The sequence below is a fragment of the Choloepus didactylus genome, chromosome 16 (genome assembly GCF_015220235.1).
Source record: "Choloepus didactylus isolate mChoDid1 chromosome 16, mChoDid1.pri, whole genome shotgun sequence".
Taxonomy (NCBI): Eukaryota; Metazoa; Chordata; class Mammalia; order Pilosa; family Megalonychidae; genus Choloepus; species Choloepus didactylus.
This window is the reverse complement of record NC_051322.1, coordinates 48,202,048-48,227,452: the sequence shown is the minus strand read 5'-3', so window position 1 is coordinate 48,227,452 and position 25,405 is coordinate 48,202,048. Positions and strand designations below refer to the sequence as shown.

General features: G+C 37.7%; 1 protein-coding gene across 2 annotated transcripts in view; it reads right to left on the bottom strand.

The window, feature by feature from the left end:
- The window catches only part of GAREM1 (GRB2 associated regulator of MAPK1 subtype 1), a 230,306-nt gene that overhangs the window by 29,825 nt on the left and 175,076 nt on the right, over positions 1-25,405 (bottom strand). For both annotated transcript variants that reach the window (XM_037806369.1, XM_037806370.1), the window contains exon 3: positions 11,244-11,374. In XM_037806369.1, the coding sequence (XP_037662297.1) occupies positions 11,244-11,374 (131 nt within the window). The remainder of the gene's footprint in view (positions 1-11,243; positions 11,375-25,405) is intronic.

Here is a 25,405-nt window from a genome sequence, read left to right as displayed (position 1 = left end):
TTATTGTTAGGTGACTTGGTAAACTGTTTTTACTTTTTTGAGCCTCAGTTTCCTTATCTGTAAAATGTCAACACTGCTACCTACTTCACAGGCTAAGTTAATGTATGTAAATAACCTCACTTAGTGCCTGGCATATGGTAGGCTTTCAACCAATGGAATTATTACTACTCTTACTAACAATAAAAATATTTTACTTCATATAATTCTGTTTCATCTCCATATTTTCATACTGATTTCTAAGTTTCCACTAAGTACTGTTTTTAGGTCCAAACCACTAATTCTAAGCATTATCCTTCCTTTTGTACTGAAGAATTGCTCAAGATTTTATTAAAGATGTTATCCCAGAATAGAACTCAATGCCAGGATAGAGTCTAAAAAAATCATTAGTGTTATATCCCAAAGGAAGTAAACATATTGCAATGATTCAGAATATACTGTTGTAAGACAGACAAGTCTCCAAAATGCTCAGCTGTATTTGCTATGCTTCCATTTTATTGGAACTTGGTAAAAAAAAAAACTTGGCTTTTTACCCATTTGGGTCAGGATGGAGACAGGGATGGTTAAGAAAGGGTTCTCATGAGATCTGAGAAACACATTCACAAACACATTCACTCATAAACAAAGTATTCCCAGTTAATACACAGGGAGCCAACAGTACTTCTCAAGCATGAAGGGAAAACAAAATATGTTTCTATCTCTTAAACCTTTACTTACCACATTTTCCCTAATTTACCTTTATAAACAGATACCTTCCAGAATGAAGAAAATATTTGTCTAGTGAAGTAATGCACAACACATGAAATGAAAGAGAATGTGCATCTAGCTTCTGAGAATTTTTATAGTTTCAGAAGGTAGAAACGAATCAGACAGTATGCGTACAGTAAATAAATCAAAATTATCCGTACTAATGTCTATCTGGGTAAATTCATTGTCTGTGTACTTCTAAAATAAGTTACCCCTACTCCCATACACAAAAAGTATAATATATATGATTACAATCTATAATTCCATGCTTCCAACTCTGATGACATCATTAATGCTAGCAATTAGCCCTGCATAAATTATGAGGCTAACGTACTGAACAATTTTGCGGTCACCGTCAGTGACAGATGAAGAGTCTCATAAATAAAAGCTCTTCCTTTGGCAGTGGAGCCAGTCTCCTCAGGTTTCTACAGATGTGATTTACTTGCATAACTTATTTCCTTTATTTTTTTAATAGCAAAAAAACACAATGGGTCTAAGTGCTTTGGTATGTGTGCCTGGTTAACGCTTTCAGTTTCAATGTTTCCTGAGGAAGTATTTCAAAGTGTGTTATCTAAACAACTCTTAATAGGTCTAATCCAGGAAACTATCAGGGTTTTACTGTTCATAGTACCATTTGGAATTAACACCCCATGGCCAAGCTGCAATTTAAGACACTGAAGCAAAATTTTTACACACACATACACACACACACACACACAAATTGATGGCGTTGGCAATTGGCAATCTGTTCTCTAAGAGTATTTGTTCTAAGGACCAAACATGTAACAGAGGTAAATACTCTAACTCTTGGAATAGAGTCAGGAATGATCTGATTCATACATAAATTACATAAAGACAACATTTGATTAATATTACATCATTTTCCCCAAACTTCAATTTTTATAACTCTTTTCTTTGGCAAAATGACAGAAAATGAGAATGAAAGGACATTAAGAATTAAGATAAATTTCAATTCTAAGTATGTTTAAAAAAAAAACAGGAAATAGGGCAAGGATGATAAGTACAGTGGCAATGATTTAATCTGTGACGACAAGCAGAGGGTTTGGCAACTGGCAGCTTTTCAGAGGAGGTCTCAAAACCTCAGATGACAAAAAACACTGAAATAATTAACCTTTCCAATTGTATCCAATTTATCATTCTGAATGAATCTCGTAAATAAATGATATCTGACTCATTGTAAGAGAAGCATGCCATTAAAAAAAAAACCTGGAAAACAAAAAGCTTGGCTACATATAAATTCTAGGCTCATTCAATCTTCATTTTTAAAATTCCTTCTTAAATCTGACAAAATTCAGGTTATATAGTAATCTACAGTTTCTGATCTCTCCGGAATATAGCCAAGAAGAAGGCAATGAGCCAAAAGGCCTCTGAACAGCGGAAAAGATGTGTTGTTGATGTTAGGGCTTATAGGAAAATCTGAAGGGTCTTAACTTGGCATATTTACTCATGTCTGAACAAACTGTATTAAACTCGGTTACCAGTTTCCAGCCCACAGCAGAATAGAAGTGGAGTTACAACTGGAAATAGGGACTATTAAGGTAGGTCTTCTACAGTCACAAGAGGCAACAAATGAAAAAAAAAATTAATGTGACCTTAAAAAATTAATGTGACCAAATTGTCAGTGTTGTAGAGTCTCTCCATATACAGGGAAAAATCATGCACATCTCAAGAGGTGTACTGAGAACCTCAATGAATTAAAGAATAGGAGGTAAGGGTAAAATTAAATTTTATACTCTCTCTGCGATGGCAGAAAGTGCAAAACATTTTATAAACTTTAAAGAAAGTTAGTCATATGGGACAATTTTTTGTTGAAATTCAGAGCTGGCCCAAAATGCTATCAGAATTACTTATGCTCTAAAGGTTCCAGAGCTGAGGGATGGAACAGCAGAGCAAATGACCCTTAACTATTCCTAAAAATCACAGGGAAAGACTGCTTCCTTGATATTATCATAAACTTACAACATGAGGAGAGTCCTTTACTGAATGTCAGGACAGAAATGAGGAATAGTAGTTTAAAGTAGGAATGGTAGTTAGACTTCACTATACTGTCCGAAAAAGCAAAGAATGCTAACACTTCAGCATCAGTATTTTGTACTACTTTATAGAACGGCTATGAGATGAGCAACGTATGCAAAACAAATATAATCAGAAAGATCAAAGAGAATAAAATAGTGATGATGTGCAGAATCACCAGCAGCCCTAAACCTCTCCCCATTGATGTACTTTCAAGGCCTTGTTTGCAGTTTGTTCTGTTAAAATAAGGAAAGAAAGTATCATGATGCATATTTATTTTGTTAACTACTTACCTTATCTATGGCAATAAGATACAGTCTAACTGGTTGGCAAAAGAAGAAGATCTTTATTTCTTAACTACTTTTACAGACGGCAATTTTAGCAAGGGTAACTAATATGTTAAGATAAAAGGCACATGGACTGCCTCAAATCTCTGGGTGGGTAAAAAAGCATAATACTGACTTTTAATAATTTAGAAGCCCTGGAAAAAATTCAAAGTTTGGTGTCAAACTGCACGAATCATATTAAACTTAAGAGCTCTTTTTGATTTATTCAGCAATGCATTTTGGCCAATTCAGTGTACCTTACCAAAGGGCTTCAAGAAACAATTCAAGAACCCAACTCTGAACTCAACTGACTCAATGGGAGAAAATATTTGGAAACCACATATCTGATAAAGGGGTGATATCCAGAATACATATAAAGAAATCCTACAACTCAACAATAAAAAGACAAACAATCCAATTAAAAAATGGGCAAAAGACATGAATAGACATATTTCAAAGAGATGGCTACAAAGCATATGATGGACACAAAGCACATGAAAAGATGCTCAGCTTCACTAGCTATTAGGGAAATGCAAATCAAAACCACAATGAGATATCATCTCACACATACTAGAATAGTCATCATTAAACAAACAGGAAACTACAAGTGTTGGAGAGGATGTGGAGAAATAGGAACACTTATTCATTGCTGGTGGGAATGTAAAATGGTACAGCCACTGCGGAGGATGGTTTGGCAGTTCCTCAGAAAGCTAAGTATAGAGTTGCCTTATGACCTGACAATCCTGCTACTCAGTATATACACAGAAGCTATGAAAGCAGGGACAAGAACAGACATTTGCACACCAAAGTTCACAGCAGCATTATTCACAATTGTCAAAAGATGAAAGCAACCTCAAGTGTCCATCAACCAATGAATGGATAAACAGAATGTGGTATATACATATGATGGACTATTATTCAGCAGTAAGAAGGAATGAAGTCCTGAAGCATACAACAACATGGATGAACCCTGAGGACATTACGTTAGGAGAAATAAGTCAGACACAAAAGGACAAATATTGTATGATCTCACTGATATGAACTAATTATAATATATAAACTCATTGACATAAAATATAGAATGTAGGTTACCAGGATATAGAATGAAGGTGAAGAATGGGGAGTAGTCGTTTAATATGTGCAGAATGTTTAGGTCAAAATTAAACGCTTGGAAATGGATTGAGGTGACGGTTGCACATTATTGTGAGAATAAGTAACAGTACTGAATTGTGTCTGAATGTGGTGGAAAGGGGAGGTTTAGAGTCATGTATGTCACCAGAAGGAAAGTTGGAGGTTAAAACATGGGAGGTTAAAACACAGTGAATCTTGTGGTGGACAATGACTGTGATTAACAGTTCAAATATAAAGGAAGTTCTTTCATGAACAAGAACTATGTATGACACTATTATAAGGAGTTAACAATAGAGGGGTATATGGGAAAAATGTACCTATTGCAAACTATGGACTATAATTAACAGCAATATCTTTAATATTCTTTTATGAACAGTAACAACATACCACACCAATACTGTAGGTCAATAATGGGTGTGTGTGTGTGATTAGAGCATATGGGAGGATTTGCATTTTCTTTTTTATTTTTATTTCTTTTCTGGAGTAATAAAAATGTTCTAAAACTGATCATAGTGATGTATGGACAATTATGTGATGATACCTTCAAATGGTTTGTATGGATGTGTGACTACATCTCAATAAAACTGCAAAAACAAAAACCCCAAAAATTCAGCTCTAGTCTTGCTTCTCCATTTTGGGTTAATACTTTACAAAGATTTAAGGGTTCATTTTGGCACATGATATCTAATTAGAAATTATACTTGATGCTGAGAGAGAGAGGAAACATCAAGTTAACTTGTAGGATTTTGTTCTTTAAATTCTTGGCATTGCACTCTGCTATGAAATAAGATCTTAACATTCATCAAAGCTGCCAAATCCTGTGTGTCAGACTTTAAGTGTTTCAGAAATATAAAAGACAGAAGGATTTGGTTAGGTATTACATACCATGCAATAATTACTGAACATACTTATTTAGATTTTTTAAAAAAGAGATGAATCAACTGTACAAATTATTGTGTCAATGTTAAAGAATATTCTGATCACAATTTTGAGCCTTATCTTGAACCCACAAATACAATATGATGGAGCAGAAAGATGACTGATTGAGTTAGAAGACCTGGGCTCCACACCAGGGTGGGCTGCTGAGTAGGTTTGTGGCTTCCTGTGACTCAATTAAGTCAGCTAACACATTTGTATCTTAGTTTTTGTATTTATTAACAAAAGTAGTAGTACTAGCTTACATCTAAGGACCTTTACATATATAAAATTTGATGATTATAAAAACTCAATGTCAGTGAACTTCCTAGTTCCACTGGATTGTTTATAGCCTTTTATGATTTTACTCATTTCTCAGTGTTGAGATGCTCAGCTACCGCTTAAGTTCTCTGAATCTTATATGATTTTTCTTCCCTATTTAAAAAGAAATCCTTGTCCGTCCACCACAGCAGCTCTGTTGAGGGGCACTGACATCCCTGTCAAAAGCAGGTGCCAAATGGAGGCATCCGGAGCTGATAAACAAGCGCGAGGGCTGACAGCTCAGCTCGCACCCTGGCCGTGCGGTGTGGAAATGGTCCCTGAGAGGCCTGTGAGGCAGAGGCACTGGCTATACTCCACGTGTGACAGAAAGCTCACCACTCCTGAGGGGGTTGCTTTCCCTCATTGAGACAAAGCCAACTAGCTATTTTGCGTGTGGGGAAATCTACACTGGGACAGCTGAAGGCATGGACCTCACTAGCTGGAACTAAAAGAGCAGCATTATAACATCCAGATTAAGGTACTTGGGCTGCCTCCCACTGGAGAGCAGTGATGTTAATGTAGAGAGCTTGTGGGCTACAGTAGTAAAAGCAGGACAGCTCTTACCCGCTCAGAGAGCTACAAGTTATCCAAGGCCCAAGCTAAGGCTGCCCTTTGTCCCTTCTCTCTCCACGACAATCTAGGAAAGACAGAGCTTAAACAGTTACTTCGTTGAGTCATTATTTTTATGGCAGAAAATATATATGTGGGAAAATGTCTCATCATTACTGGGCTGGGTTTGAAATGCTGGAAGACATTTAAAATAATTCACTAGTACTAAGTATTCAAAAAAGTATTTGAGGTGAAGGTGTATTTTGGAGGGAAAAAAACAAAACCTCCAAAATCGGTTATTATGGTACCAAGGTATCAATATTAGGGCACTGGATGAAAAGTATTAAATAAAGAGTAAGTGAAATAATCTGTGGAGGGGAATTTTCAAAATATTTGTAACTTTAATTCAGTATGATTGTATGTGCTGGATCAGGGGTTGGCAAACTTGTGTAAAAGGCCAGAGAATGAGTATTTTAGGCTTCATGGGCCATATTGTCTCTGTTGCAACTACTCAGCTCATCATTTTACGTCATGAAAGCAGCCATAGACAATACATAAATGTATGCTGGTAGACATGTTCCAATAAAACTTTATTTATCAAGACAGGCAGTTGGCCCACAGGCCACCATTTGTCAATTCCTGTACTAGACACTGCAAATAATTTTAATGCATTATTTAATTCTCACAACAAATCTATAAAGTCAGTAATTACCCCTATTTTTCAGGTGAAAACACCATGGGCTTAAGGGGTCACATGAATTGCCCAAGGTCACATTCAGTGAGTAGAGCTGGGGTCTGAACTCAGCTCCGAGTCCAGAACCAAAGCCACTTCATGGGAGTATAAGCTACTATGCACTCTTTAGAGCAGGGCAGCTTGTTTAAAGAAAGATGTATGGCCTGAAAACTGTTGTTGTCATTATTACAAAAAAGTAGAGGAAAAGAGCCTTCAGTTGGGATGGCCAACTCAGAAGTAGGATATTTGACTTTGGAAGCAAACATAAGAATAGAGTTGATGAACAAACTGAGAGAGATAATTAAGAAAGAAAATGCTTATTACAGTTAAAAACAAATAGGCAGGAAAGCAAAAAAAACCAAACAAAAACAAAATTTTCACCAAGTGGACAACATATGAACAGATAAAGGAAAAAAAAAGGTAGGTGACTACTCTTCTGGCGCTGAATGCCATTAACTTTGCTGAGATCGGAGGAAATGAACACAATTGATCAGCAAGACATTCCTTGCCCAAGTATCCTTTCAACATCTTGGCTTTTCATTTTCTTGACCTTCTCGTTTCTCAGGATGGATTTCTACCATCTCAGCTGCCCACTCAAACAGACACACTTAGACCTGAAAAAATAGCTACTCCTGTCCTTTCCTATATTACTGCCTGAAGTTCAATTCCAAGCATTTCATACTCTACCACTACCTTGATTTTGCACCTCATGTTCTCAAACATGTTCACTCCAAAAGTTCCTTGACCTCTACAAGTTACCCCACTGGGGTTAACCTTGTAGTCACACTCAAGGGAGATTCCATGGCTCATAGCTACTTGCAACTCCAGTGTTCCTCTCAGTTACACTCACCTGACAGAACCCAACTATGATTAAACCCAGCTTTCTGTCTGCTCTATAGCTGCATCCAGGTGGCCAAATATGGCTAGAAATTAAAATAAAAATAAAAAAATAAAAAATAAAATTAAAAAAAAAAAAAAAAAAGAGCTGGTGAAGAGTAATCTCACTTAAAATTTGTCTTGGCAAAACTCTAGGACCACCCTACTGCACTTCTCTGGTTAGCCTGCTTTCCCGGGCTCTGAGCTGATCATTCCTTCCTGTCAAGGCCACCAAGGACCTCCATGTTGCTAAATGGAATGGTTAGTTTCCAGTCCTCGTCTAATTTAAGCACGTGAAGCAGCTGAAACACTTTTGTCGGTTGCTTCAGGGACACTGCATTCTGCTGGCTGACCTTTCTGCCTCACTGCTGCTCCTTTCAATGTCCTCTTCAGACCTCTAACCGCTAGAGTGCCACAAGCCTCTTCTCTTCTTTATGTAGCCTCTAGGTTAAGACTTCTCAACCTCAGCACTAATCACATCTTGGGTCAGAGAATTCTTTCCTGTGGGGGGCTGTGCTGTGCATTGTAGGATGTCTGGTAGCAGCCCTGGTCTCTACCTACTAGATGACACTAGCATTCCCCACCCCACAGTTGTGAAAATCAAAACTGTGTCCAGACATTGCCAAATGTCCCTAGGAGACAAAAGAGTACCCCTGCTTGAGAACCACAATAGCTTCAAATGCTACCTAGAAGCTGATGAGCCCAAATGTATATCCCAAGTCCAGACCTTTCCCCAAGCCTCTCACCTGTTTATCCAACTGTCTTCTCAATATCTCTCCTTGGGGGATTAATATTTATATTTTTTTACTGTCTATCTCACTAGACTGCAATCTTTATGCAGGCAGGATTCTGTGTATTCATTATTTATCTTCAGTGCCCAAAAGGGCACTATGCATATAAGTACTCAAAATATATTTGCTCGTAAAAGGATCAAACACTTAGACATTTTAATTAATTTCATGCAATGAATCAATGATGGGACAATCAGACACTATTCTTAAACACATCGAGCCATCTTTTAAAGACTATTTAATTTCAAACTAACAGGAACACCTTATTTTAAATTAAATTTGCAAACATGATAATACTATCCATCAGATTTGGTTAAAATTTGCAAGTCTTGAAAAAACCAGAACTAGAGTTCACATTCCTTCAATACTTTTGCTCTATTCCTATTATTATTATGATGCATTTGTACTTGTAAATATATTATACACACACACACTTTTTTATTTCAAATAATAATTGTGTCTTTTGATTATCATGATGCCTGTTAATTATCAATTCTTAACTGCAAGTTGTTTCTTCAATGATTTATCCTGTTGGTATAGTTTATGCGGCTTTTGAAGTAGAGAGTAAAGGGTAAAATTTTCTAAGGAGGTTTGAAATTTGCTATCTTCTAAAAAATTGCTCCCTGAATAATAGCTATATTTCTAAGTGGTACTTTTTTATTGTTTTTCTTCTTCTTCAGGGGAAGTAATAATCAAGCATCCCATTTCTACTTCCTAACCCTCACTTAGTTCTCATACTATAATCAATTCTACTTTTAATTAAAGAAGATCATGGCTTGCAACATTTTGGGGGTGGAGCAGGTAGTATTGAGACATCTTTGCCACATATCCCCTCAGTTTATATACTTGGGTGCTTATTCACTAAGCATACAAACTCTTGTTTAAACATTTCTTGATACAAAATTCCTGAGGTTCTTATTTTCTTATATCATTCTTTGAATAGAATTGAATAATGTCTTAATGATTAGTGTAAGTGGATGTGAAGGCATTGTAAAACAGAGATATTAAATATTTATATATGCATAGCACAGGAACTCAACACAAATCCAATAAGCACTATGGATGCTATAAGCTTGCATTTCATATACTTATCTGTGCCTCCTAAATCTTAAATGACATTTTCTAATTATACACATTTTAATGAATACACTCAATCATGGTATTCTATAAATGAAAAGATCCCTATCAAAATGTATGGGTTTTGACATTATTCTTTCAATCATTGCTGATTTAATAAAAATTCACAAAAAAATGGCTAAAAGAGGCATCTTTTGAAAATATTATTCATGAAAAACATGACAAAATACTGAATGCTAAACTGTTAATTCTCAAGAAAATCTTAAAATATTTCTATGATTTATTTCTAATCATTTATCAGCAAATAAAAAGCTTTTGGAAAAAGAGTTCAAAAGTATTAACTTTCCTTTTTAAACAACTTTTTTTTCTCACGTAGGTAATTCCAAACGTAAGTTTTAAGGGGATATTCAAATCATATCAAGAACCTAATGGAAGAAGATTTCATTAACTTTGGGCCAGTGGGTCTTGATAAGTTTAAAAATGAACACATTCTCACAAATTTTCACTGCAAATGAATACAAGTTGTCTTGATGACTCATATACAGGGCTACCGAAGGAGTGAAAAATTATAAATATTTATTTAGTAAAGCATAATTTATTTAGTAAAGATTTTACAAAACATAAAACCTCACCCATCTTGATAAAACTAAAGGAAGTTGACTATAGCAGCTGTATTTTAGTGCTGGAAGAAAGAATGGCTTGGCTTGGCTAATAAAACGGGCAGAACCACTTCTCCAAAAATGAGGCTGTCTTGCGCAGCCCTTCCTGAGGAGTGTGGGTGGAGTGACTGACCCACAAAGACACTGTTGCATTCTTGGGCTAAGACACCATGCACTCTGTTTTACCCATAGTGTAGAGTTCTAAGAAATGGGAATGTTGCCTCCTAAATCAAACCCTGGTTTCTTAAAATGTTCAGAGAATATGACTTGGACATCCTGCTGAAAAGAAGTTTAACAGAAAACCCTTTCAAGGTGAACTTTCTACAATGTTTTATTGTAATTGTGATGTTGTTGAAGAAAATAGAGTGGATTTGTAGTCAATAAAGTTGGAACTAGTTGGTGACACTGATTCTTTGGTTAGTCCCCCTTCAACAGCAAGTTTAGTCAATGGAGCTCACTCAGCACATAGGAGGGGACTAAACTGTCCCTTTAGGAAAACAAAAACAATGCAGCACAGAGGACACCATTTAGCTTTTCTTTGATGAATGAGACCCTATAAATACCTATTGGGCAACATTCTGTACATCAATTTTCACCAAGTATATTGATACAGATGGTCCCCAAGGAAGACTAAAATGGATATATGCTGATTTTAAGGCATATTTTGGAAGTTCTTTCTCTCTTTTTTTTTTTTTTTAAAAAGTGTTTTTTATTAGTTTCATCACACATCTTCTGCTCCTAAAATTGGACACATTCAGCCTTGCAGAAGATCTGGCTAAACAACTTAAATATTAGGGAATAAAGTACAAATTAAAAAAAAAATGACTTGCCTTAACACATATATTTTTGAACCTAGATTTATTTTTTACTAGATAAATTCTAGTAAAAGATAATGCTAATCAAATGTAGTAATCTGTCGGGGAGTCCAGTCAGCTACAGTATATGCAGACTAACTTTGGCCACTGACGCTAACACACCAGAAGAAGGAACTCTCCTATGAGGCACAAATGTGCACTTACTGTGTATATTAAAACTTGAAAGCTAAATTATTTTAGTGAGGATAAATATTTGGTTCTTCAAGAGCTACCTTCACGTTGAATGTTATTTCCTCCATGACGTACACACGCTCAGGAAATGCTTTAGCCACCTCCTCCACACTGTTAAAATATTGCACTGGCTCCTTTATATCTCGGTCTTGTTCCAGCAGCTTGAATTGCCCTAAAACACATGATAAACGGAAGAGATGTGAGATGTTTATGCTGGACAGCTGTCACCATGGTGACAGCATCACCCTTCATTACTCCTACCATGTTTTGCCAAACACTTCTGATCACCAGCATTTTAAAAAAGTTACCACAGCAGAAGGTTTCCTTAAACCAGAATATGTATTTAAAAATTCAACTTAAAAATGAAAAAAGACACATAGTCTTCCTGTTTTCTTTGCATTCGGAGATTATTACCAGAGGTCCAAAATCAAACTGAATAGATGCTTACTTGTAATTTTATCTCAAAAGTGACGACATACTCGGTTATAAATGGTTGCTTTTTTATTTTAACAGGAAGTTACCTTACCAGTTAGCGCTAATAATGCCTAAAAATATTTACACTCTATAACCAAGGAGTAGTGGTCTGGGAGAAGTTTCTTAAATAAACATTAAAAAATTTTTGCAAATGTAATACAATAGTATAGTGGCCCCGTGGCTTTCACAGAACCGATACTCTTGGTCTCAGCAACATGTGGGTGATACTGAGGGCGACAGACAGCTAGGATCTGTGAGGCTGCTGAGGTGCCTGTGCACAGTGTGGACCACAGAGGCTGGGATGAGGCAGCGTCTCCTAGTGCCCGAGCCTGGCCAGGCATCTGGAGCCCTTGTGGCTTCACTCTGTCCTTATGCCTGTGGACGAAATTTATGACCAAAGTATATACTGCCATGGTACCCATACCTGGGGGAATTTTTAAAAGACTTTGAACATATTCCTAAAAATGTCAAGGATCTATTACAATGTTTTAATACTGTTGTGCATTACCAATACCTCTGATACTATTGCTATATTTTACAGGAATGTTTGTCTTCAGTTTAGGAAGAAAAGGCCCTATGCTTTCAAGTCAAGGGCTTAGTGTTTCTTAATAGTTATTTTCTCAAGCCCATTTATGAATTATCACTTGAGAATCTTAAAAAGGAATCAAAAGCTATTATGAGGCAGACCTTGCAGCAAATGTCTATGGGGCATCAGGTGGAAATAGCAATCTTTCCTTCACACTCAACACGGTTTTAGTATGTACTAGGTGGAGAGGCACTGCTCTAATTCCTGGAGGTACATCAACACATAGAAGACACAAAAATCTCTGTCCTCCTGAAGCTTACATTCTGTCAGGAGACAGACATTAAGTACAATGAATGAATAGTATGCAACATGTTAGCAGGTGAGAAGTGCTATTAAAAACATGGCATGGTAAGGGGGATAGAGGGTGTAGGGTGGCCCGAGTAGGTGACCCTGGAGGCAGGCATGGGAGTGATGAGCACTGCTGGGTAGCTGGGTGGAGTTCTGGGTCTTCTAAGCACAGGTCCTCAGGCAGGTGGGTGCCTGTCTGGCACGCTGGTGGAGGCAAGTGGCTGGAGTGGAGAGAGCAATGGGGAAGACTTGGAAGAGAAAGCCAGAGAGGTAACAGTGATCAGATCATATCTGTATTTGGTATGAACTACAGCTTTTCATCTGAGTGGCATGGGAGCCACTGGAGAGTCTGAGCAGAGAAGAGGTGACCTTCCCAACACTACAGAAGGATCACGGAAGGATCACTCTGGCTGCCATGTTGAGAAAAGACTGTAAAGGGACAGAGCATAGAGGCAGTGATACCAGTTAGGAGGCTGCTGAAATGCTCCAGGTACGAGATGTCAGTGACTTGGAGGTGGTGCAACAGCATTAGAAATCTGGACATAGTTTTGTTTTGAGCAGGGAAGGAATGGAGATAGGGCAGGTTTGGAGGGGTGAGGGTAGGATGGAAATTCATTTTGGATGAGTTAACTCTGATATGCCTATTAGACATACAAATGGAGATTATCCAGAAAGTTCTCAAAAGGATATATGAGTATGGAGTTCAGGAGAGAGGTCTGGGTAAAATAATAAAACTAGGTGTCAGGTGAGGATAGAGAGAGAAGTTGTCTAAATTTTAAGTCCTGGGAGACTAAGAAGGACTGGCGAGGGGAGTGAGGAAAACCAAGAGGGATGCATCCCAGAAGACAGGGAAATCGAGAGCTTTAAGGAGGAGTGCTAATGGTGCCAAATGCTGCAGACAAGACCGCAAGATAAGCATTGAGAATTGGTGGGTTTAGCAACTTGCATTTAACTGGTGACTTTGATAAAAGCAGTGGAATAGTTGGGTCAAAGGTCTGATTGAACTGGATACAGAAGAAGGACTGAGAAGGGAGAAACTGGGAACAAGAATGGACAGTTTGGGGGAGTTATGCTACAAAGTGGAGAAGAGATTTGGAGGTACAGCTAAAGGGAGGAAGTGGAAGTGGGATCTAGGGAGTAATAACCCTCTCTCCCCACCCCTTAATATAATGGAGAAGTAACAGCACATTTGGATAGTGAAGGGAATGACAAACAGAGGGAGTCTGATGATGGAGGAATTACCGGAACCATATCCGTGAGTAGGCAGAGGGGATGGCAGCTGATAGGAAGACGGAGGGTGGCCTTCAGGCAAGAGCACATCATCAGCTACAAGAGAGGCAGCAGTGGGAGCTGGTGGAATCTTCCTTTTGATTACTTCAATTTTGCAGGGAAGGTCGGAAGGAAGACATCAGTTGAGAATAAAGTTGAGAGAGATATTGGAGGGGTGAGGAGAGAGAAGATTGTGAAAGTCCAAGGAGAATGAATAACATAAGCTTGGTAGCATAGGTTCATGGTTATGGATTCAATGTGAAACCAGACAGTACAGCTGTGTGTGCACAAGGTAGGTGCTAAGTAGATAGAGATTTGAATTCAGCCAGGATTGTGACATTGCTAAGTGAGCATGAAAAGTGAAAGAAAGGAGTCAGGGTGTGTGCAAGGGAGTGATTATGACTGTCTGTGGGATTTAAAAAGGGATCCAGGATCTTGGGTGGCAAAGGGGAAAGAAAGTAAAAAAGTAGTAGGCTCAATGGGTTGCAGGCCCAGATGGAGTCAAAGGCTCACTGGAGCCTGGAAGGAGTGAGCTCAAAGGTCAGGAGGAGGAGAGCGGTCAAAGAATAGCATGTATGCAACTGAGATACTGGAAGTGTGCAGTTATTAGGGATGATGCAGTCTAGGGGATGACCATGGGAGTGAGGGATTGAGGTGGGTGGAGGACAAAATCTATAGAGGAAATAAATGAAAGGAACTGAGAAGCCAGGAGTATGAAAAGGATCATATATATATGAGCACTGAAACCCTGAGGATTAGGGCAGGAGAAATGCTGAAGAGAATGACAGTGAGCAAGGAGCCAGAATGATAGGAACATGAAGGAGGAAGCCCACGCTGGGTAGATGACTGAGACAGTGGTGGAGTAGTGGGTGATACAGTGATGACAAGAGATTTAAAGCTCAGAGATTTTAAGGAAGAGAAAAGCGGAATGGTCAAAGTAGCATGAAAAGCAAAGAGATTACTCACCCCTCTCAACAGTGGGGCAAAAAAATAGAGCTGACGCCTGAGAGGGCTTCAGGGGAAGGAGCATTCTCAGGGCATATCCGAGTTTTGGGTTTATCAAGATGAAAGTAATTTCAGAGACGAGGTTAAGGTTATAGGGGTTGTGCTGTTGATGGACCACAAGGGAGGAATATACAGGAGTTAAGGGGTCAGCAATGAAGACAAAGCAGATGATGCACCAACACATAATACAACAACTCATGTATCTTTTGGAAATAGGGAGGAGTATGAAGAAAACATTTATAAATACAGCTGAAAAATGTTAAATTACATACTTTACACAAAATGCAACAGAAGTTCTTAAAACCTGGGAAGTTTATAACAACTTCAATATTACATAAGTCCTGTCACTGCAACGAATTAACTTTTCATATCTCTATTCTTACATAGTCCATGAACAGATTCTTATAATTATAGTGTATCTATATTCTATACTGTGCACTTGAGTACTTATTATCTAAGCCATTTCTTCACACTACTACACTTATGATGTTTGCATAGCATTTTGTAACTGATTTAACTATTCTATTCTTAGATGCTTTGTCTGAGGTAGGTAGATGCCTGTTTTAAATGTAAACTCATCCATTTAAAAGTTATGTGATAATTGGAAAATTACTGATCTGCCTGAGCCTTGTTTCTTCACCTGTAAAATGGGGACACTTTAAAGAGTCGCTGTAAAGAGTAAATTACATGATGCATGTAAAGTACTTAGTGCAAATAAACATTGCAAATAAACATTCAGCAATTCTTTCCTTTTCTCAAGATGGAGAGAAATTTTATTTTCTCTTTTTGGCTCATTTTCTTGGGATAAATTTTCCAAAGTGGGATCACTAGATCAAAAGGCATCACACAATTCTTTACATTAAACAGGCATGGCTATATTGCTTTCCACAATATTTGAACCAATTTATATTTCCACCAGTAATAGCCTATGGCATCCTAGTTGAATCACAATCTTGTCAACACTTAGTATTTTTTTAATAAGATAATATAAGGAGCATTAAATAGCATCTCTGTCCTATATTAATCTGCATTTGAAAGTCAGTGAGGATAAATATTTGAATTTTTCCTGTGAAAATGATTGTATACATATATACTTAATATATTTGTTACAGTCTAAATTTTTCTTTTCAGCTTCTAGAGGCAAATATTTAAGAATCTACTGGATACTTCTACTGGTCTTACTAGCACCAAGTGCAACATGTCTCAACTCTGACATGGAGCACTATGCTGTGCATCCAATAGGTACTTATTAAATGTTTACTGAATAAAAGACAGAAAACCATTTTAGTCCTGGGATTGGCAAACATTGGAACAACACACTGGTAACTGCAGGTTTTCAAAGTTATTATAAAAGATGAACTGCTTGACTGTTTCTCAACTTTAGATGAATGCCTTCACTCATCAGAGAAAGAAAACAATGATGTATTCTTGGCCTCCTTAAAGAATCATTATCTGAATTCTGCACAAAACCTGAAAAAAATATTTTTCAGGGACAAATCCAACTGAAGACTAGATAGGTACTTGAAATTACCTTCCAAGATTAAACAGACAATCTTTCAGCATTGGGGTATGATTGTATATAATTCAGGGATATACAAGAGGGCAAAAAGCAGTTCAAAGAGACTTAAAAATTAAAGGTCTGTTAGAATCATCTGACAGAGAGCAGATATAAGCCAAGATTTCTGATTGTTATTGTGATTTATATTTTTTAATTTGTGAGAAGTAAAAAATAAGAAGAAATTGTAGAGTTGGAACCTGAATACAATTTGAGCCACCCATCATTAAACCAGGGACAGTCTCATGAAAGTTGGCAAACAACAGTCTTTCTGAGGGTATGAAATCATTAGTTTAATTTATCTTAAAATTGTGATGAATATTTTAGAAAAAACTGCCCTAATATGAGGGGGACAGGGTCCTATATATATGACAAACACTCATTAAGGGTCAGCAGATGCCCAATTGCTGAGTTAAGAGATTACCTGAAAGCTACATGCCTATAACACATTCCATTCCCTCCCTACAGAGATGCATTCCTAGGCCAAGGATGTATCACTGCACCCCAATACTTCTATGTCAAATGAGACACTACTCAATAGAACAGCACTGTCTAATTGAAATATAGTGTGCCCTACATAGGCAATTTTATATTTTCTAGTGGCCACATTAAAAGAAGTAAAAACAAGTGAAATTCACCTTAAATAATATATTTCATTTAAACTAATATATGTAAAATCCAGATAAAAATTCTTAATGAGGTATTTTATATTCTTTTTTCTTATTAAGTCTTCAAAATCTGGTGTGTTTTACATTTATGGCACATCCCAGTTCATACTAGGAACATTTCAAGTGCTCAAAAGCTGCAAGTGGCTAGTGGCTGCCGATTGGCCAGTGCACTTCTACAACATCTCCGCAATCCCTTAAAACTGTGACTGCAGGCACTGTTCAAGTCCTTAAATAAAGACCATGTGACAGCCCTCTTAGAGCCACACAGGAAAGAAACCTCATCTCCTGACAAAGTAGAAAGTTTCCTCCCATGAAATAAAAGCTTTAGAACTCTTATATGTTCTCTTTTGCTCTATTTGTGTGATTGAGGATAATTCAGTTCAAATAACAGAGCCCTGGATTGTTGATATAGCTGCCTCTGTCTCCTTAACACCATTTTCTTCTCTCACAACTTGAGTTCTTGTTCTGTGAGCATTCTTTATTTTTCTGTTGTGTCTGTGATCTTTTACTTTTGGCAGCCTCAAATATGTTTTGGCATATGGACCAAACGAATAATCCCATTTGGTATTCTGTGGTGTTGCTATTAAGCTGCATGACTTCTAAACTTATGGAGTTTCACCTGTGTTTGTCATCTTTTTGGACAAGAAGACTTCAAATCACATACACATGAAAGCACTCCCAAAAACCTTTACTGAGAATGATTAACATAAATAACACTCGATGAAATAAGAATAGATAAACAGTTAAATATTACCAGATGTTACAACTTTTAACATTTGAACACATGGCAGCACATCCAAAAAAAATTGATTCCATTCATCTATTTTTAAGTGTTTATTGATACCTAATATAGGTCTGTTCATCCCTCTCTCCTCTTTTCCATACAGTTACTTCAGACTGCCCTTGATTATTTTAGCTTATATATTGATTTGTGTACATATATTATTTTAAATATTTTCCTGTGGTATGTCTAATTATCTAAAACCAAATAACTATTTTATATTTACTAAGTCCCCGAAATGCCTTTAAAATAGAAATAGCTACACCTATCAAATGCCTTAATGTAATGTAAATACTGGGTCACGGTGCATACATGACCTCTATTGCAGGGGATGGCAAACTTTTTCTCTTAATATTTTAGGCTTTGTGGGCTCTACAATTTTTTTCACAACTCAATCTGGATGTAGTAAAAAAGCAGCTGCAGATGATAAGAAAATGAATGCGTGTGGCTGTGTTCCAATAAAACTTTATTTACAAACCCAGGCAGCAGGTCAGATGTGGCCCTTGGGCTGTAGATGGCTGACCCCTGCCCAGGTGGAAGAAGGGGAAATACAAGTACATTAGGGTAGCAGCAAGAAGATAAGACATGAGAAGTGCAAATGAACCTGGTGCTTTTATCCTATGCTATTAAAGTCATACCAGGGTCTCTTATAGGGAGCCTGAAACCATATCTGAAACTAACCTACCTTTATCTTAGAATAGCAATGTTTCCTTTTGATAGGAATCCAAAGTCAACAAGTTCAAGACTTAGAGGTGGATTTGTATCAGGAGAATAATACAAATAGCCAGCAAACATGAATGCCCACCTTCTCTCATTCCTTTCTGTAGAACCAAATAGCTAAGAATTTTTGATTAGCTTCTATTCTTTTATTAAAAAAGAACATGACATTGTCAGATTCATCAACTTTTGGTATTCTGAGAAAGATGCTGAGTATTCTGAGAAAGATGCTGAGTATTACTACCTCCTCTTGTGACTGCTGTAGCCTGGAAAACCAAACTTGTCCGGGTCAAGCCTCAGAGACAAGCTAAAGAGTTAAGAGCAAGTTCCCTGCCAAATGCGAAATCAATTTACATAACACATTCCCACAACCCCCTCATGGAGGAACTAATTTTTTTAACAGACCATTTCATGAATAACAGAGTCTTTGTGCCACCAAATAAAAACATTTGAGATTGTCGAAACATCTGTTCTGAGATGTTACTGTCAAACTCTGTTCTCAGAGGCAGGAAGCTGCATTGTCTTTCAACAACTTTGATGATTTCTCAAAACGTCCCCTTGTGGGAGCTGTTCCATCAGGGGGACCCTGAAACTCCCAGGAACTAACCCAACACCACGACATGCTCACGGACTACAGTTTAAAATTAATTTAAAGTAGTATTTAAAAAGCAAAGGTTGATGTGTATATTTCATTGCTTTCACGATGTGGTTCTAAAACTGTATTGTACAATTTAGAATGTTGACAAGCAATAACTGTCAGCTAGAAAATATCAGTTTGTTGTGCCCCTCAAGAGCATCACAGTGATTTACCTCAACGTGGATGACGCACCGAGCACAGCTAAGAGGTCTGGCGACTTACTTTAGACATCTAGTTTCAAGCACTGGTACTATGCTGAAGGGGCTGTATTACAACACACTGTCCTTTATTTAAAGGATAAAGGTCACTTCTCAGAAATGAAAAATGGGAACAATTTTTTGCTATTTAAGAAAAGAGAGCAACAAAGCTGAGAAGTGTAGCTGTACCAGGGAGAGTTTGAAGTTGTCAAGTTCGGGTCTGCCAATTTTGCTGTCGGCTGGAAAGTTATGGTCAAATGGTCAGTGGGAAATAAGTTCTGTGCTGCTGACAAAGATGGGGCTTCTGGTGATTTGTGCTTCCCTGGTCCCCGTCACTGCTGGTAATGAGCAGTGCCTGTGGTAAATCCTCTTTTATTGCTATGGTTTTACTGTTCACCATCCCTTTGGCACAGCGGTTTACTTTATGTGTGAAAATAAAATGAAACAGAATGAGAGCCGAGGCCTCCAGTGTCCATCTGTGGGCCCATAATTCAAGTGCACAACAACATTCTACTGATGTTTCCCTCATTGCCAGGAGCAAAAAGCGTGTTGCATAAACGAACACAAAATAATAAAATAGAAAAGCAAGCAACAACAACAAAAATGGCACCAGAACACCAAAGCAAACCAAGAATGGCTAAAATGAGTCAAAAGGTCAAGAAAAGGGAACCCTGGAATGCTGAAAATTCCATGAGGGGAAGGACTGTACCTACAGTATTCATTGTGGTACCCTCAGCTTTGGGCCACGCATGGCACAAAGTAGCTGCTTAATAAACAGTTATCAAATGAGTGGATTAATTCTTCTCACTTTCTTCCCCCTTATCTCTTTCAGAGACTGAACAGACATTGTTAGATAGTTTCTAGTTAGTCATGCTGAGGAAATGCATTCTAAATGACTCGAAAAACTGGATCATAAAACCACTGAGCCATTTTTGAATGTGAAGAAATGAACACTTTTCAAGTGACAGAAACAAGGAGTTGCTAATTTTAACCAAGTAAATAAACTGGGAATGAATTTGGACTTCTAATCAAGTTATTTATTTCACATTCTGTGAATTTTCTGTTCATTTTCTTAATATCAATCTTTGAAATTCCTGCTAATCTGAAGCATGTTTTTAAAATAAAAACACAAAGCTTGAAATACTACACACAGCATTCCCTATTCTGAAATCTGATTCCCTATATCACTTCTAGACAGTTCCTGAAATTAAGGTATTTGGGCAGTGCTGGTGGAAGTAGAAGTGGTGCAGCAGGAAAAGCAAGATAAAGAACATATCTCAATAAAGAACAAAGTCTAAAACACATAATCCCAGAGAATAGGAAATGAAGCCAAGGAACAGAAAGCAAACTGCCCACCAAAAAGCAATGAACTTTATCATAAATCATTTACGAGTATTACTATTTATTTCTCCATTTGAGATTGTACAAAACTAGTTGTCAGAACATTACTTCCAATTCTGAAACCCCATTCTTAAAAGTAACTAGACCTACCTAGACTTAAAACTGAATCATTCTGGGATACATGTTCTTACCAGCCTAAACTACACTACTTCACAGCACACAAATGATTTCTGTTTTTTTGAAAAGGTGAAAATTGTACTTTTCTTTGCAATTTATTGGTCAGTTGCACCTTCAGAATTATCAGAAATACTCTGGGGTGAATCTACCACAAACACAACAGAACCTGAAAGTCTTAGATTTGAGTATGTCTGATAACATGTTATGCTGGCAATATCTGAGTGACCAACCTTCTTCTCCTTTACTAATTTTTTCACCCTAAGACTTGCCTAGAAATCCCTGAAACCCTTTGCCTTCAGCCCCCACTGCTACTATTCTAGATTTGATCCTCACTGTGATCACTTCACAATGGTTAATATTGCTTCAGATTCTAAGCCCATCTCCATTTCCACCCTTCCATCACCACATTATGCACCTTAAAATACAACCTAAGAACAAATCCATCTTACTCAAGAACTTAAGTGTTCAACAATCACTTGTGGAATGAATGAATGAATAAATAAACATGCAACACCTCTTCAATCTCTAACAACAAAGCATGGGCTCCTCCGCCTTGGCTTTCAAGTCCCTCCAGGATCTGGCTCCACTCAATTCAAGCAAATGTTTTCTCCACCATATGCGCAATACTTACTCTCTCCCCTTTGCCCTTGCTCATGTTTTTTTCTCAGTCTGTGCAAAACAACAATTCTTTAGTGACATTCTAAATTCTGCTCATGACCATCTTCTCTCTTATTCCACTTCTGTTCCTACTTTCTCAGTCCTCTTGGAAGACCCCCTTTATCATAATCTTGGCTTCAAGGAACATCTACACACTGACAAGTCCCCAGCCTTCCCCTCCAGCCAGATCTCTCCTGAATACCCCATCGGTGTGCCCAAAACCTGGTGCACAACTCCAATAGCTCTCACACAAAGATCTCAACATAGATGTGCACAACTGGACTCATCTTTCTCCTTCTTAAATCATCCAGTCACTCAGATCAGAAACCTGGTGACGGTCCTTGACTCCTCTCTTTCCAAAACCTTTCACATCCAACTGCACCAATTCAACTCCATTATATATCTTGTATAGATCTATTCTTTTCCATCCCCACTGCTACTGCATATTTCCACCACATTATCTCTCACTTAGGCCAGTTTCCCTAGTTGTTTGCCTTGTCTCTAGATTTCCACCCAAGGAAGTCATCCTTTACACCATTGATCAAAATTAAAATCTAATCATATTTCAAATTAGGATAACTTGCAGAGGATTTATTTACAATTTATAATGGTGTGGGGAGGGTGAAGAGGAAGCACAGTGGTAAGCTGGGGCTAATCTCAGAGAAGGAGGAGATGTGGCCACCAAAGGCCTGAAGGAACAAGGGGTGGGACTAGTTACCAGAAGGAGAAAAACTTTAAAATATCCTCACCATGAGAAAGGGGAGATGCAGCAGGCCTCAAGTGATCTTTCAAGGGAGAGAACTGGAAGAGAATAAAGACCTTGTTTTCACTCCTTCCCCAGCTATCTTCTGCTGGGGCTTCCCATTGGCTGAAACCAACCAGAAATCAGAAGGCATGAGAATCTGCTGACTTACGCATACAGGTTTGCCTCTGGGGTAGAACAAGGAAGAGGTGGTGGAGAATGAATAGGGCGGGGAGGACATGGGAGATATTCCCCTCTTTCCGTTTATTAGAAGATTTGGTGGTTTTTCATTTCCTACAAAGTTTGAACTTCTTGGCAAATACACAGGCCCTCCAAGGTCTGGCCCTTACTCTGCCCGCATCATGTGCCAGTCCACCCCAAGGCATCTACAGAGAACCTCTCCTCTTACTGAACTTGCTATCTGTAATGCCTCTCTACTACCCCCAGGTTTGGCAGATCTATCTTCCAAAATCAACTCAATCATCACCAATTCCATAAAAATATTTCCTTATCACATAGACGTAATTGACTACATCCTCCTTTATGATCTTATCATCTTACCTACATATCTCTAATCCAGGGATGTATAGTATTTTACTGTCCTTATTTGCTTATATGTCTATCTTCATAAACTAAACAGGAACCTCTCTGTTAAAAGAGAACCTCTCTGTTAAAAAGGGGGATTTGTTAATCATCTTTTTATTCTCAATGGCCAGTATTTGCAAGTGACACAGTAGGTACTCAATAAATGATCACTGAATGAGGAAGTAAATTTAAACTCCAGCTTAAGCTGAACTTCATTCCTGAAGCTTTCTTTGATAACTTCAGTCCATACAGATCTTCATGATCTTCATTCATATTTATTTCCAGAGTTTAATACTGAATTTATTTCCTACTTATATTTCACCTGTTTTTGTTAGTCCACAAGTGCCTTGAAAACAGGAACCATGCTTTTGTTTTTCTGAGCCTATCCTAGAAACTTACTAAATGCTTGCTTTGAAGAGGAGTTTAGAGCAAGAGAAATACATAGTTTAGAAGTCACAAGCCCAAATACTTATGGGGCCAGGAAAGTCTTGTAAATTAGTAAAATAAGCTGGGTGGAGATGGCTCCCTTATAGTCCAGCACCTGCTGATTCCAGAGGCAGGAAATCTGGATTTTTACACAAATCTTCAAATTTTTAATGATTTTTATGATTGACTCATCCAGCCCAAGTATTACGATGCATTTCTGAGAGAAAGGTGGGGGCAGAAGTGCAATCTGATCAAGAGCTGATAACATCACTGTTCTACCTGATGCTATATGTGAGTGGGTGAATATTGTCAAGCAATATTCAAGAACTATGGGTTGCTCCAGGAGTGGTTCTTCTCTCTTAACCTGAAACCATAAACCTTGAGTAGAAGGCCTTTGTTTATAGCTGTTGGCATAAGTGTTACAAGCAAGGTCATTCAAACCCTACACTATTGATGGTGCTTGGCCTGATATGTATCTAGAGTCCCTTCAACCTAAAAAATGGTAATAAGGGATGTTAGATCCTGCCTGACTTTGAATGCCAGAATGCGTTAAGGATCAGCACTGATAACAAGTTAGAAGAAGGAATCACATGTCAAATAACCTGTTTCTTAAGAAAGAGACCAGACCAGACTTGGAGAACAAAATAGTTTGGAAAAGAAAGAAGAGCCTGACCCTCTGGACTAGAGAGGCATCTCAGAATGATTCCTTATAATTACAGTGTGCTTTCCAGCCTTGAAAGGCTTTCACGTACGCATTACCTCAAGTTCAACTCTTGGAGCTAGATGAGGGTTAGTAGAAATTAACCATGAGGAAACTGAAGCTCACACCTCCTTAGGAGAACAACAGGATGAAGCTGGCTGTGCTTCATCTGATACTAAAAACATATTCAAAGAGCTCTTAGGAAGAAGAGTAAGTTACCATTTATAAATGCAATGAATTTTTCTTCAAGGAGTTTGAAGGGTTATTCAGATTGTTTCATTTAATCTCCCAAATGACCCTGGGAATTAAATTATTAAACTTATATCTTCAATTAAGTGCTACTTAGGATGACAGAAGCATGGAAGGTATGTAACTTCACTGATAATTCACTCTATTTGGTGGAACCAGAAACCAGCCACCTTTTCATAATGTTTGGCATTGTAGCTAATAGCCAGGAAGAAGCACCTGCTTCTATTAAGGTTTAAAAACTTGTATTAAAAATTCATGGCTTCATGTGGTGAGGAACTGATGCAAGCCTCCAGCCAAAAGTTGGTGAGGAATTGAGGCCTCCTGTAAACAGCGAAGAAAGTGAACTTGGAAGTGGATCTTATAGCTCAGTCAAGCTTTCAGATCACCATATCCTCAGCCTCAGAGAGACCTGGAGCCAGAACCACCCAGCTAAGCTTCCTGAATTCCTGACCTGCATGAACTAGGAGATATTAAATCCATGTTGTTTAATCACAAACAAATAAGGCACTAAGTTCGGGGTGATCTGTTATACAGCAAGAGATAAATTAATACAAGGGTTCATATCTGTGAAGATGGTGTGACTTTCCATTTTACTAATCATCTTTAATGATATTCTATAAAGCTTTGTAATTATTTCCATAAAAAATCAAGGTCCCAATACATAAAAGGCAATTTTATGGAGGTAGGATCCTTTTAGAGAAACATAAAATGATCTATTTACTCCAAAAAATTAAGAATAGCAAAAACAAAACTTTCTTTTCATTTGCTGAATCTAAAAATTATGTATTATGAGAAGTTAAGGGAGAAACAAAGGTGAAGGAAAAAAAAAAGGAGCAAGGAAGAAAAAATGGGGAGAAAGGGAGATACGGAAGTAGACATAAAAAAGAATATGGAAAGGACTCAGAAATCCACACAAGAGAAAAGCACTACATATAGAGAAACATGATTTTGATCTAGACCAAGGGAAGGAGGATCACACTAATACAGCCTGACAAAATGTGGGGTGTACACAATACAGACAGACTTCAAAGCTATGTTGTAATTTTACAACTACAGGCAAAAAACAAGGTATACTGGACAGAATCAAATGAAACTGAGGTTTAGGAGTTTTCAATACCATAGGTCTTAAGATACACACTTCTCTTCGAT